The 15,654-nt window shown below is 46.2% G+C and overlaps 1 protein-coding gene across 13 annotated transcripts in view; it reads left to right on the top strand.

Annotated features, from left to right (window-relative positions):
• The window catches only part of Prkn (parkin RBR E3 ubiquitin protein ligase), a 1,193,833-nt gene that overhangs the window by 968,614 nt on the left and 209,565 nt on the right, over positions 1–15,654 (top strand). For all 13 annotated transcript variants that reach the window (XM_063272040.1, XM_063272046.1, XM_039088710.2 and 10 more), the window contains 1 exon segment: positions 14,670–14,731. In XM_063272040.1, the coding sequence (XP_063128110.1) occupies positions 14,670–14,731 (62 nt within the window).

The following is a 15,654-nucleotide window of genomic DNA, read 5'->3' as shown; positions in this document are numbered from 1 at the left end:
TCTGTAGGTGTTTATGAGTATAGACCACCTGTGTGAGAGGGTCTGTGAGGAATCCAGCAGAGTGCGTTAGATCCCATGGAACCAGAGTTACACGTAGTTGTAATTCCAAGTAATTCCAACGTAGTTCCAAGAGTAGCCGCAAAACTCATAACTGTTGATTCATCTCACCAGCTCCCTCAAAAAGAACTCTTCCTGCAGCCTTCCCCTGGCCTGCACGTGGCCCTTGGAACAAGCGTTACAGTTTCCTTCTAGATTCTGTTCATCACACCCTAAAGTCACATGCCATGGGTACCAATTGGCTTTGGGGTTATATAGCTCAGTACAACCTACCTAGTCTATGAGCCCTGGTTTGGTCCCCAGCACTACAGAGATAACATTTCCATCCATTTATTAGTATTTCCCTTTCCCCTTTAGAGCACACGTTCCATGGGGGAACATCTGACTATTTTCATTGATATAACCCTGGTCCTTCAGCAGGGCTGGCATTAAGTGGCTGTTGCGTGGGCATTTGTTGGTTGGTTTTCTCTTCTATCAACAGATACTGCTGATGCTCCCTTTGGTGGTTAACTCCTATTACGAAACAGTGTTGCAATATAACCTCTGCCTGTGGAGCTATGAGATTTCCTGGGATGTGTATTCAGGAATAAGCTGCTACCTGAAAGACTCTTAACAGGTTTAGGCTAGAACTTGAGATTCATCAAGTGCCGGCTATTGAAAGGGAATGAATACATCTTCCTTCACAATGTAAACAAAACTCTCCGCAGAGAAGAATTATCAAAATAGGCTTGGCTTTATTGACCAGCGTAGCAATGCTTTGAATTGGGTTATTGCAAAGTCCTGGTGTTGATTTTTAGTGCAAATGCTTAGTCTAGACACCTCAGTGAGTTTGCCACGGATTCTGTGGAGCCCCACTCTCAACTAAATCAGAAGTGGCCATTTCAGCCAAGCCCATGGAGATCCTAATCAAGCTCGTACAAGGTATCCATGGGCTCAGAAAAGGCCTACCCACGGAAGCTTGCCCCACCCTGTCTTGTAAGCCAAGGGCATCACTCCCTTTTGCTGTACTGACTTTGATCACCTCATGTCTCCACTCAGTTTTTTTTTTCTTTTTCTGTCATTTTGTTAGCTGGATTCCTTTTCAAAGTTGTCCTTAAGGGAAGAATAGAAAGTAACTGTCAGTGCCAAGCCTACAGCCGGGGATTCTAAGATGTAACCAAGAGAGAAATTAATCCTCAAAGCATTTCACACCAAACAGCAGCGATCTGCAAATTGTAGATTATTTGTGTCATGTGGCCCGTGTCAGTAGCACATCAGAGAGTTGAATCCATTTCTATTTTTATCCCAAGCCTGGGAGCACACGGTTTTCCATCGAACCCAGAGGACAACACAATTGTCCCAGTGATGATTGGCAAGGAAATTAAAAGGGGGGAAAAGTAGGGATCAGAGGCCCAGGCAGTTTGTAACAACTTTCAGTGGGGTGTGTTTTCCAAATGAGTTTCCCCTTCTTTCCAGAGTGGTGGCTGAGGCAGGGGCTTGCTGCAAAGCCTATGGTTGGGTTAATCCCGCCAAGTTCTGTTTTGCTTTTCAGGGTTTGGGGTGTTGTTGTTTTAGTGGAGATGAGTCAAACCTTGAAATGCAATCCTTCACAGAGGAGGTTCCCAGCTAGATAACTTAACACCTTTCACTGTGGTGTTAGAGCAAAAGGATGCAAGGCTACACTGACTGAAATAGAGAACAGCGCCAAAGATGCTCCCCTTTTTGTTTAAATTAAAATCTGTCTTTGTATTCCTTTTGAAAAATGCGTTTACTCAGTCACTTTTGGAGACTTACTCAGAAGGCTGGGGCGGGAGGATCACAAATGTAAGACCTGGTCTGCAGATTTGAGTTCAAAGCCAGCCTGAACAACTTGGTGAGAATCCATCTCGACATTTAACGATTTTTACTGGAGCTACGACTGAGCCCTGTAGGGCTTGTTTAGCATCGTGAGGCCTTAGGTTCCGTTTCTAGTACCATGAAAGGAAGTGAACCTAACACTTAGTTCACGTTAATACCTTGCATGCAATTCATTTTTATCTGCAAGGAACTCAGACGACAAACAAATTGCACAGAGCTCCGGTGAGCATGGAAGCAAGCTAACCCAGCATGAGAGGAACAACCAAGCCACATAGCCAAGGGCAGCAAAATGGACCTTAAAACTGATCCAAGAGAAAAGAGGCAAAGAGACCAGAAGAACGGGCCTCACCTAGGAAGAAAATCGGTGTCTGCCAAGGAATGGCTTCCTAGCAGTTATGCCATTTCCCTGAACAAAACAAAGCATTGTGTTCAGAACATATGCTCTGAGGCACAACTGTGTGCCTGCAAACTGAGAGTAGAGTGGGACACACACACACACACACACACACACACACACACACACACACACAAGGCTGACAGCTCTCCAAAGAACCTATGTGTGAAATCTCAGAGCCATTGGGAGGCACTTTGGAGGCATCAAAGTGGAGGGAGACATATTTCAAAATGAGAGAGAAAGAGAGACAGTTTGTCTGTCTAAACTTTGTTAAATGAGAAAAGATTAATGTTTGATTTTAGACCTGGGACAAGAGACTGAGGTGCACATTTTACATATCAAAGCAGACCTGGCCTCCAGGTTTTCCCAGCATCACTCAGTCCCTACTTGGCACAACCTGCCCCCCCTCTCTCTTTCGCTCTCTCTCGCTCTCTCTCTTGCTCTGTCTCTAGCTCTTGCTCTCTTGCTCTCTCCCTCTTGCTCTTCTTTCTTTACTCCTCCTTCTTTCTCCTCCTCCTCTGTGTGAGCACCCGTTCTTTCTCTTCTCCCTCTCCCCCCTCTCTCTATGGTAACTCCCCTGACCTCAATCCTTGGGGCCAGTGAACTCCCCCACTCAAGAGCAGCTTCCCAATAAACCTGTCTTTAATATAATCTAATCTGCCTTGAATTGGCTCATTTCACCAGTGGGGAAATAACCTATCAATTAAACCTAAGGTTTGAAAAGCAGTGAGATATGACCTTTAGCCATCAACTACAGGCACAAAACGTACAAACAAAAAGCAATGTGAGCACTTATGAAGAAATGTAGGAATGGACACCATGAAGAATGAACTCAGACTCACCAGAACTGAATGGAGGATCTCATTGGCCAGTGGTGAGCAGATGTGCCAGCCACGGAGCTTCTTGACATTGAGATGACAGCTAACCATGCAGCTGCAGTGTTGAGCTGGTAGCCAGAAACAGGCTGGGCTTGGTGGCTCTGCCAAGCAGTTCAGCGCCTGTGGAGAAAGAACTGGAAGGAACCACAGAGGATGCTGCAGGCAGAACAATAGTAGTTGGGTGATATAAAGAGAAGGCAAAGGAAACCACCAAGATAGAAGAAATGAAGGGAAACCTTAGAGGCACTTTCAGAAGGAGTGGCTAAGCTAATGTGAGATTCTGCAAACTGCTGGGAAAGAGTGACCACTGGAGAGACCACTGCAGCAGGTACCTACTGAGAAAGGCCCCAGGCAAGAGCCCCTCACTCCTTTACTCTCAAGTCTCCCTCAAAATTCCAGGGCACCCAAGCCCTTCTTAATGTTACTTCAGGTAGCCCTGAAGCCTTCCCTGGCTCTCCCTCCTGAAAGCAATGGCCAGACTGAGCCGTTTAATTAGCAGTGGAGGGGGGGGGACTGCTAATTACAGGTGTGTGTGTTGCCTGTTGGGGACAGAGGGACCTGGGAGCTAGTGGAATAGGGAGAGGGCCAAGGGCCAGGTCTGGCTGTGCAATCCAGTAGCATTGAGGAGCATCCTGAAAAACAAAACAAAACAGTATAGCCTCCTTCCACTTTCCGGCAGATGTATTTATCAAAGGACAAAACACGTTTAACAATTTGTTCATTTAGATATTTTGAATATTCAGACAGAAAATGTTACTGCTGTTAGGGAAGAAATCTCTCTTCTCACCCTTCAATAAGCACACAAATCAGCCCATCCCTTTAACAAAAGACAGGAAAGCCAAAGAAAAGTGAGTTTGTTGAACCCTTGCTTCATCTGCTAAGAGGGAGAGCACACACCCCCACCCCCCACCCCCGAAATCGCATGGCATGTGGAATCTTTTCAACAAAGACCCGCAAACTTCAGCAGATAAGAAGGGGTAGTCTCCTGCTTCCTAAACTGTAGGAGGTGAATTTTAATGTATAGGAAGAAACTTGTGGCATAAAGTTCCTTTCATTCTTCTGGCCTAAGTGGATGGGAGGGGCTCCAGGAAGATCTTATTTAGGAGTAAACTAAGAGAAAGATGTAAAAGGAGCCTTTCTCTGTTTGCTGCTTTGTAATTGCCCTAATTCAAAACTCTTTGTTTAAGCGGACAGATTCTGCCCCCCACAGACCAAAGGTCTGCTCTAGGGTGGGTGTAGCTATTGGCTTTAGTATTTAAAGTAGGTTGCCGAGGCGGGATGCTTCTCACTGTGGGATAATAAGGTGAGGACTGGAATGAGCCAGGGAAAATGCTATGGTCTAGAAAGTCTGGCCATGCAAAGGCACAGAAGCAGCCTCTCAGAAACCTCTCTCGGTGAAGCTCCGTGAGGTCCCAGATACAGTGTCGCTCATCTTCTCCTTCAGCTCTCCCGCACTGATCCAGTGTCTGACACTGAATCCGTGAACAGATGTGGAGGCAACCACCATATTTCAGTTGGAAATGGCTGCTCAGCCCAAGGAGAAACCTGAGAGGCAGCGAAGCCACAGGGATATTGTAGGGTCATTGTCACAGGGCTCGGGCTACTCAGGGAGGCTGGACTCCGGATGTTTGATCATGTTTACCCCAAGCTGCCATCCAGCGGGTGTCAGGTTGTGGGAAGCCATGGGACACCGCTCCAGCGGAGGGGAAGCTCGGTCCGAGAGTGGGACACCGCCGGAGCTGGCTCAGGGTCCCTGGGCCTAAGGAGACCAGGACTCTCGGGTTCTCAGGCTCTTGGGCATCCAGGCGCCACTGGGATGCTGCAGAAAAGCTAAGAACGGAGTGGGGACCCACGGGGCTGGGTCTAGCCAGGGCAGAAGGGGATAAAGGGGGTTTCTGGCTGGTCCCATGTGGGGAGTCCTTGGCTAGACAGCGGTAGGTAGGCTTGAGCTTAGTGGTGGAGGTGGCTGGGAGCGCAGGGAGGCTTTCTACAGGAGATTAGAATGCAGCTCTGTAGGCAAAGACCTCTGTGGCTCCCCATGGCCGATCCCGATGAAAAGGGTCCATGGTTTTAAGACATTTATTGTCATGGCGGAAAGTGAGTGAGTAAAGCCATACCCTACTTCTCAGAGTGGGCCTGAGATTAAATACCATTTGCAGGGAGAAATGTCTGGAAAGAAAAGTTCATTGGCTAAGCCTCCAGGCCTTTAGGTACCTCATTATAATGGAGATCTGTGGTCATATCCTCTACCTGTGGAGGGGCTTGGGGTGTTGCCCTTATGTGACTGATGGCCACAAGTTTATGGAGGGCTGTGGCTTGTGACCAGCCTGGTTTCCTGGGAGTCAGGCGAGACGCCTACGGTCCCTTTAGGGTCACCGGAATTTCAAAACTCTAGGGTGCCTTTCATGGTCCCACAGGATATGAACATCTGGTGTTTCTTGTATGTGTATTCCATCCGGGTAATTTCCAGAAAATTGAATTGAATGCAGAACGATTGCACAAGAAGAATGGATATGGTTTTAGTCACCCCACATCTAGAATTAAAGTCAAGAAAAATCTTTCTAGTAATAAGAACACTTCGCTACTAAAATGGAGTTGTTAGGAAACCCATAGCTCCAGTCTTTGAAGCATGGAGACAGTCTGGCAGGCGGTGTGTTGAGATGCCAAGAGCAGTAATTCCATGCAGAAGGAGAGGTCTGTCCAAGTGCAAGATCTGTCATTCTTTAGAATGGTGCTACACATTAAGTAATCTGTCTGTAATCACTGGACAATTAAATTGCCAGCACAGTCATGAAATCCAAAATTTCAATCTGATTGCCACCGACATAAACAGAATCACCAGATTGCAACTGGATGTCTCGTGGCTCTTTTGGAAAAAGCTCTTTTGACATTTCAACAATGGTCCGAGTGTCTGTCCATCACTGTGGCTCCAACCTGAGTCACCTCTACAGGCATGTGAACATACACACACAGCAGTGCACACACACATATACAGACGCTTGCTTACTGAGTTATCTTATGTCTGAGATATAACAATATTGACTGACAGAACAGATAAGCTTTTTAATTCTTTATTTTTCATCTGGGCCAGGATTGTCAGTCATTTGCAGTTAGAAGACATAGACACAACTCTATACAAACTATATTCCTAGGCATCTATGATCTGTTGTTTTTACATTTTTAATTAAAATGTAATTAAACTATATCTCTCTTCCCTTTTCTACCTCCAACCCCTCTCACGTCCTGCTCCTCACTCCCTCTCAGGTTGATACTGCTGGCCTTTTTTTTTTTTTCTTTTCTTTTTTTCGGAGCTGGGGACCGAACCCAGGGCCTTGCGCTTGCTAGGCAAGCGCTCTACCGCTGAGCTAAATCCCCAACCCACTGCTGGCCTTTTTAAAGTCATTTTTAATTATTTACTTGTGATGACGTATGTACCTATATGTACACACATGTATAAATATATAACTATCACCTGCTGGGTCCATTCAATGTTCCTCCAGTCATTCAATTTGATTTCAGGAATGACCACTTGGTATTGGATAACTAGTTTGGGGGAATCATCTCTGAGTAATTCTCTTGCTCTGAGTAATCCTTAGTTGCCTACAGCTCTTCATGTAGGTGTAGCCCCTGTAAGATTTTCCCCTTCAACATAAGCATGTGACTATTGTATTGTATTCATTCAGGCCTTGTTTAGGCAGCCATATTGCCAAAGTACAACAGATGTCTCTTTCTAAGAGATATAGTGGCTTTAGGAATCTTTCAGAGATATTCCCTGAGCCTGGGATCCAAGAATTATTCACTGCATTTTGACCATCTGTGGCTTTCTATGACACTCTCTATTGGCTGCAAAGAAAAGTTTCTCTGATGAAGAGTGAGAGCAACAGTTATCTGTGGGGATGAGGATTCTTTTTAGAACACAGGAATTTTGCTGGCCTAGTCAAGTGGAAGTTATAGGTTCCTCTCTAAGACTTTACTAGCCCTGAGTAGTCGACTGAGTTTCCAGTACCAGGCATGGTTTCCCTCTTGTTAGGCAAGCCTTAAATCTCATCAGGTGTTCAATGGTTACTCCCATGATATGGCCGCCACTATTGTACTTTTCGGAATGTCTTTACATGCTGGTCACGGTCGCAGTTCCTAGGCACGACAATTAGTTAAGTAAAACTGTCATTCACTGCAGCTGTTCTCGTTTCTACAAACTGAGTATCTGTCGCTGATCCTGTAACGACTGTCATTTGAAGTATTTCTGCTGCTCAGTACCTTTCTCCTCTTTGTGCTATTAGAGATCCACCTCTCTGTGTCCCAGGAGCAGTGAAAGGCTCAAGCGGAAAATCATTTCCTTCTGGTCAAGAGAGTGGACCCTGACCAGAACTGCGACTTAATATCCCTGAGGGATGCTCCCTTAGCCAAGTGATTGACCTGTCCAGCTAGAACATCAGACCTCTGCCCAGGTCAGGGTCTCACTCTCTTTATCTGAAGGAGATAATGTTTCTCCTTGGGGCCCTTCCCGTCTTTGTAGAATGTGGAGATGGTCTCACACGGTTCTTAGGTGTTCCTATTTTCCTTTCTAGTTCTATTTGGCAAGTGTCTCTTGACTTTCCTTCAAACTTCCACCCGTCAAAGGCGTCCTTTATTCCGTCACAGTACTTTACTCCTTAGCAACCACCTCTGCTGGGTCACATCTGATCCTGCGTGCAGTCACCTGTTTCATTAGCACCCTCAATGTGTTAATCTTTGTTTAAATTTCCTACTTGTTAATCCCTCAATCAGGGCCCTGCCCGAGTCACTGTCTCCTGTTTGTCTTGCCTCTTTGTTCTGTGTTTTTCCTTGCCTGTTAGCATGACTTCGATTCATTTTTTTTTTGCTGAAGCATGGACATGGTATTTGGGGAACTGGGGATGAAAGCATCTGGGCCTTTGATGTGACAATGTGTTAAACTGCTAAGGATTGGGGCTATGATTAATCAGTGTGTGTTGTGCCTGCTAGGGACAGAGTTTTCAGATTCCTCTCATACCTGTTTGTTTGTTTGCTTGTTTGTTTTGCTTCCTTTCTTTTTTGGCGAGGGAACTGGATGGAACCCAAGGTCTCTTGCACGATAGCCAATGCTCTACCACTTCTGAGCCTTATCTGGAGCCCACCTCTGGGATGGCTCCCTCTTCTGCGCAATGCCGCTCTTGCAGCTAGAATCCACTATTAGTCTCCTGGAGTCCTGTTAGTAATGTAATATGCTGTGAATGGGGCATGGATCACAATCTTCCAGCTATGGGTCTGTTTGTCAGTCTCTGAAAGGGGCTGTTACTTAGGAACTTAACCTTCGAAACAGCCTGTGATATCCAGCCTTACCCGTGGATTCACAGACAGCCCCTCTCGTGCTCACTGCCTCACCCATAGCTAATCCCACTTAAAGACAGGCAGGGTAGGGGGATAGGGCTGTCTGCATTCTTTTCCCTAAGGAGTAGACTTTTGTTATGAGGAGCCACAGATCTTCAGAAGGCCCTGGGAGTACAGACCAGAAAAGTCTGTGCTGCTGACTGGTCTCCAGCATGTGTTTCTTACCTCCAGCTACTCTACCCTCCCACCTGGGGCAGATCAGAATCAACAGCTGATTCTGCCTATAGGGTTATGACCCTGGCTGGCATCTCTGGCCTGTCTGTCCAGATGGTAAGAGGTGTCTTACCCAGTGACATATGTTCTCCTATGGGTCCAAGATGAGTGGTTGATTTGGTTTTTCAAGACCATTCTTCTTGTAAGGGTGACTGTAGCACTTTCTAACTCTTTGCATGTCAGAACTGGGGTCTGAGAAGCCCCAGCATTGCTGCTTCGCATGGTGGATGGTGTGATTCTATGAATAGCTGCTTCCCCTTCGAAGACAGAAAATGTTCTAGGTAGCATTTAGCTACAGTGTCAATGGCATTAGCAATAATTGTGCTTGCTTGCCTTTTATTTTTCATGTCATGTTGCCAAAGCAGACTGCTTCCTTTTATATGCATTCAAAACACCAGTTCAAAGCAGATGTTATGATAGACTGATGTTCACATTAGTCTATTCATTCAGATGCCCATCCAACCATCTACAGAAAACAAAGTGGTTGGTACAGAACTCTAGTCAGGCCAAAACTTGGGTTGGGAGGTATGAAGCCCCCCAATTTTGATATTTTCTTGTTAAATGTACCTCTACCTTCTGTGTCCAATGGTGACAGTGGCTCTAAGCTGCTATGTGTTGTAATATGGTCTTAGTCAGGGTTTCTATTCCTGCACAAACATCATGGCCAAGAAACAAGTTGGGGAGGAAAGGGTTTATTCAGCTTACACTTTCACAGTGCTGTTCATCACCAAAGGAAGTCAGGACTGGAACTCAAGCAGGTCAGGAAGCAGGAGCTGATGCAGAGGCCATGGAGGGATGTTTCTTACTGGCTTGCTTCCCCTGGCTTGCTCAGCTTGCTTTCCTATAGAACCAGTCCAAGGGCAGCACCACCCACAATGTGCCCTCCCAACTTTGATCACTAATTGAGAAAATACCAAACAGATGGATCTCATGGAGGCATTTTCTCAACTTAGGATCAACTTTCTCTGTGACAACCCCATCTTGTGTCAAGTTGACACACAAAACTAGCCAGTACAAATGTGTGTCTCTATGTGCTGTGTCCAGTGGTGACAGTGGCTATAGGCTATTCTTTTCTGATATTAGATGAAAGGAAAAGTCAAGAGGAAAGGGGCAGGTTCTGTACTCTAGGCTGGATTTCTAAGGATGACTATTTAAATATACAGTTGAACAAACTCATCGTTGTAGAAATAGAGGGGGAAGAAAGGGTAAGCTGGGTCTTCGAGGAGCTGAGAAGGACAGTAGAGATGAATGGAAAAGAATGTAGTGTATTGAGACCCACTCCATGTTTTTCCTTTTTCCACTCCCTCCCATTTTTTTCTGTCTCCCATTAACCTAAATAAGACGCAGGAAGAAGACGTCCTGACAATTAGTGAGTTTACCCGTGAATGGCAGAATGCTGTCATGGGAGCACACATGTCATAAGCTAACTAGCGTGTTAGAAGAGATTGAGGTGAGGGGAAGATTTGAAGGCAAAACAGGGAGATTCAAAGAAGACACTAATCCTTGGTCACAAGGATCACTAAAGCGGCCACACAGTCCACGGTTAGACAGGCAGCTGCGGAGTATGCAACCTTGCAAGCTGCCTTTCATAGGCTCTTGCTAACCTTGCGTGAGATTAAAAGCCTAGCGGATTCTTTGTGTTCCTTGCTATTGGGCATGCATCTCGTCCTTCACAACTTTCTCCCCTTGTAGTATTTCAGTTAGAACTTGACCCAGTTTTATCCAAACCAAATTTCACATACCCTACACTGGCATTCTGGGCACGTGGCATACATTTCTAGCTCTTTGGGTTTTAAGATCCGTCATTACACTAAGTCTGTACCTGTGACTTCCCTAATTTATGTCCCCACGTCGGTCACAGCCGATGGGTATTACTCAGTGCATGTCTCAAACACCTTGACTCTAGCCATGTGTCAATGTATGCTGTGCCCACCCTTGCTTGTTGGAGTCTGTGGTATCTCGCAGGTGCTGAAGGTAATTGTTGGGTCTTCAGTTCAGGATGTTTATTTTTAAGCTTTCGTTGACATCCATCCCTGTGCCTTAAGAGAGCTCCAGAATATAAATTCTGAAGTCGAGCTCATCTCAAATTCTGTCTCTTGTTTTATCTGGCATAAAAATAAGCGAAGACAATTTTTCCTCTCAATTTTGAGTGATGTCAACCACCACTTACAAAGGAGGAAAGGGACTCTGAAACCTTTAGATTGGACACATTATTTTAATGATTACATTTTTAAGTACACCTAGACATAAACTGAGGTATGACTATTTTATGCCTATGTAACTAAAAGGCCAAAGCAAAAACTTGTAATGCAGATGAAAGTATACGACCAGAGCAAGCAAACTGTTAATTTACTATGGCAAGCAGCTCTGGTCCACTGACGCTGAGCGGTCATTTCCGGATCGTTGTTCTGTTGAGCATCTAAAGGCCCAGCTAAGGTGCACATGGTACTTGACTGGCAGCTCAGCTGCCTCTCCCTCGGTCCCCACCTGCCTCCCTGAGCTATGGACCAACCCCAGTTTCCCAGCTCCTCTCCCATAGCTGCTTTCCATTCCCTCAGCGCGAACCCTGGGACTGTAAAACCTCCATGGCGATGCATCTCTTGTTTCCATCCACCTCTGTTTCCGTCACAGTTTCAGAAAATGATGTGTGGCTGAATATTCATAGCACTCCTTGGCTACACTGCCAATCAGACGGCGCGTGCACCTTAGCTTGTCCCTCAGCTGCTCAGCAGAACAGCACCCCAGAAATGAGAAGCCCCACAGCAGAGCCCTTCACTGGCAAGACTCCTCAGCCTCCTGCTACAGAACCCACTCAGCTCTCACTCCAAGGAGCCAAACTACCTCCTCTATGGTATTGGATATGACTATGACTGTTAATTTATTATGTTTTCCACCAAAATATTTGCCTCCGGACTTCCATTCATTTTCTTTAATAAAAAAAAAATCACCTGTACTACCTCAGTGGATATTTATAAACCACCTTCTCACTATGAAGTACGACGTATAATATCTGTACTGGCTAGTTTTATGTGTCAACTTGACACAAGCTGGAGTTATCACAGAAAAGGAGCCTCAGTTGAGGAAATGCCTTCATGAGACCCAGCTGTAAGGCATTTTCTCAACTAGTGGTCAAGGGGGGAGGACCCAGCCTATTGTGGGTAGTGCCATCCCCGGGCCAGTGGTCTTGGGTTCTATAAGAAAGCAAACTGAGCAAGCCAGGGGAAGCAAGCCAGTAAGAAACATCCCTCCATGGCCTCTGCATCAGCTCCTGCTTCCTACCCTGTGTGAGTTCCAGTCCTGACTTCCTTTGGTGATGAACAGCACTGTGAAAGTGTAAGCTGAATAAACCCTTTCCTCCCCAACTTGTTTCTTGGCCATGATGTTTGTGCAGGAATAGAAACCCTGATAAGACAATATCCAAGGCTAAAGTGTGTCCCAGTGCTGGCCATGGCCACAGAAATTCAGAACTGGAACTGACCCAAGTTTATCACTAAGGCATCTCGGAAAAATCAATAGGGTACAAAAGTGGGTGTTCACCATATTAGTCAGGGTTCTCCAAAGGGACAGAACTGATATAATGAGCAGACCCACATGCTCATGTGTCTGTACACACACACACACACACACACACACACACACACACACACACACACACAGAGGATTTACTGCATGGCTTACAGAATGTGGTCTGGGTAATCCAACAATGACTCTCATACTGGAGAGGCTGAAATCCACTCAGTCCCTAAGGCCGAGTGTCTCAGTATTTCCAGTGGAACTGAAGAGTCACTGGTCTTCAGTCCACATTGGAAGCTTGTATAATGGGTTTTAATGCCACTGAATGAACGTGTGGCAGCCACAGGATAGATGGACTTTGGAGCAAAAGTGAGGGCAAGCAGGCAAAAAGCAAAATCCTCCCTTTTCCCTGTCCTTGGATCTGAGCTGTGACTGGAAGGTGCCCCTCGTGGTTACGCAGGCCTTCCTGCTACAGATAACGTGGAGGAGAATGTCCCTTACCAAATGGCCCAGCGGCTTGTGCTTTAGGTGATTCAAAATCCAGTCAGGTTGGCACCCACAAAAACATATGGGAGAAGAGGTTTTGGAATTGCCGCACATGGGTACAGAAGCTGAGAAGTCTCAATCCCTCTCTGGCCAGAGAACCAGGAAGGAGGGATATAACTCACTCTGGGAACAAAATTAGGGGAAGGGGACAGTACAAGCCCCAGGTCAAAGGACCAAAGACCAGGGGCTCTGAGATCTGAGGGCAAGTAAAGGAACATGTCGCAGGTCCAGAAGGCCCCCGCCTGCCTCCCCATCTCCTGCTGCTCAGATCTAGTGCCCCGGATGGGCTGTGATGCTCACACACATAGGTGAGGGCAGATCATCTACAGTCAAGCTGGGCGGTTTCAGACCCAGGGACAAGGGACTGAGGTGCATATGTTACACACCAAAGCAGAGCTGGTCTCCAAGTTCTCCCAGCATCCCTCATCCCCAACCTGGCATATCCTGCCCCCAACCTTGAACTTTCCAGCCCTCGAGCTGGGCTTGCCCTTCCCCCGAAGGCTCTTCCCTACACTATCCAGACATTTGGTCTCTCACACTCATCTCCTTCCCTTCACTCTCTGTGCATGCACCCTGTCTCTCTTTCTCTTTCCCTTCCCCACCCCTTCTCTCACCATGGTGACTCCCCTGGTCTCCTTCCTTAGGCCCAGTGAACTTGCCCACCCAAGAGAGCAGCTTCCCAGCAAACATGAACCTAATATAATCTAATCTTGCTTGAATTGGCAGAGAAATAACCTATCCCAACTTACCAATTCAAATTCTAGGAACATCACCTTAGCCAGTCAAGTTGATCAACACAGAGAATTGTCATCACACCAAATCCCCTTGAAAGTCCTGTGTCAACATTCAGCCAGATGTGGACACCTCTCTTCACTAGCCTACACTGTAATTCCATCCTACCGTCTAGAACAACACACAAACACTCATTCACCTATGTGAAGGCAAATCTTGTCATTCCTTAACCTGCCCTCACCCAGAAAACCCTCTCAGTCCCTTCTGCCTTTTTCTCCTGGTGCCGAGTGAAGGAGAATTGTCTCAGTGGCTTCTTTGATGGGTTCTGCACACAATCCAATTTTCTTAATGGAAATGTCAATGAATTTATGCTATCCGTGGGGCTTATCTCAGAGGAACAGGTTTTTAATATCAAATTTGTTTCAGGAGTTAACATTATGAATGACTCCAACCTAATGCTGTGGAATAATTCCACTGAGAAGGTAGGGATGGACCGCGTCTTAGCTGATACGAAGCACTCACAGATGTGTACATCTATAAATGTGATATGCATATGAGTTTTATTTATGTCATCTTATTACTAAAGGAAAACAATGGGAATGCCTGATGACTGGGAGAACTCAAAGGAAGTGGGAGTTTCTAAACCTCAGTCGATCCTGCAAGACAGGATGTCTCCATTCCTAAGCCTTAAAGAGCAGAACAGCAGCTCTGGTGGTCAGGAAATACCACCCCATTGGATCAGCATGTAAGAACTTAGAACCACTGACTGTCCCCTTCCAGCCCCTCAAACCCCAGCTTTGTATCAGGGAACATTTATAAGGCCCGGAAGGACCAGGGTATCCTAAGGCCAGGTCATGATCTTCATTCCAGGGAACAGTCCAGGGTGGACTCACCCACAGGCCTTTCCCTAAAGAAGACTGAGCTGAGGTAGAGGCCAATACCACTTTGAAGGTCTGGCTCCTTTGTGGTTGGCGAGACGTGTGTTTGCAGGTGCACCTTTGTGTCCTTGTCAGCACGGGTATCAGCTGTTGGTAGTCACGACACTATATAAGAAAGGGACCACTGTACAGAATGACAGCGACACTTTTGTGATTAATTCTCCTCTCCCACAGCTGGCTGTCCCAACTCCCTGATTAAAGAGCTCCATCACTTCAGGATCCTTGGAGAAGAGCAGGTGAGTCATCCTTCCAAAGGCTGCATCATAGTGTCATGAAAGATAGACACTAATGAGACAGTTTGGACCCTCCCTGGGGAGGCAGCATGTATCTCCTGACCCACAGCACCCTGAAATAGGAAAGGAGGCCATGCCAGAGACACATGTGGGGACACCTTCCCCCTCCTCTAGCCATCAGACCTGACAGGTTATTAATTGGTACATCTGCTCCCTGCCAGAGCATTTCATCTCAAGACTGGAGTAGTAAGCAGGCCCTGCATAGTGGTACATGAACAAACCAACACAGGGACAAATCATGCCTAAGGGATCAATAGGCACAGACACTCCTGATATGTCTGTGAGTGGGTGTGCAGGCTCCCACGTACCCAGTGTGTTGCTTATACTTTATAGCAGCCACCCGCTGTGTGCAGGTGACTATGTGACATAAAAAGGATGGTACACACACATACACACACACATATGCATACACACATGCATACACACATGCACATACACATACACCCACACCCACACATACACACATGCATACACACACATACACACATGCATACACACATGCACACACATATACACACATGCATACACACATACACACATGCACACACACATGCATACACACATACACACATGCATACACACATGCACACACATATACACACATGCATACACACATACACACATGCATACACACATGCACACACACATGCACACACACATACACACAAACATATTCTTGCTTATACTTTTGACTACATAAAACAAACTTGGCTCACTGTATTTCTGGGTTCACATCTATAGATTCAGACAATCTCAGAATGGAAATGTTTAGGAAACACATCAGGAGCACAAAGCCTGAGAAGATGACCCAGAGGACAAAGCCACTTACCATACGAGTGTGGCCTGAGTTTGAGTCTCCAGGACCC

Source organism: Rattus norvegicus, chromosome 1 (genome assembly GCF_036323735.1).
Source record: "Rattus norvegicus strain BN/NHsdMcwi chromosome 1, GRCr8, whole genome shotgun sequence".
In the NCBI taxonomy this organism is placed as follows: domain Eukaryota; kingdom Metazoa; phylum Chordata; class Mammalia; order Rodentia; family Muridae; genus Rattus; species Rattus norvegicus.
The sequence above is the reverse complement of the archived record's forward strand: the minus strand, read 5'-3'. Positions and strand labels throughout refer to the sequence as shown.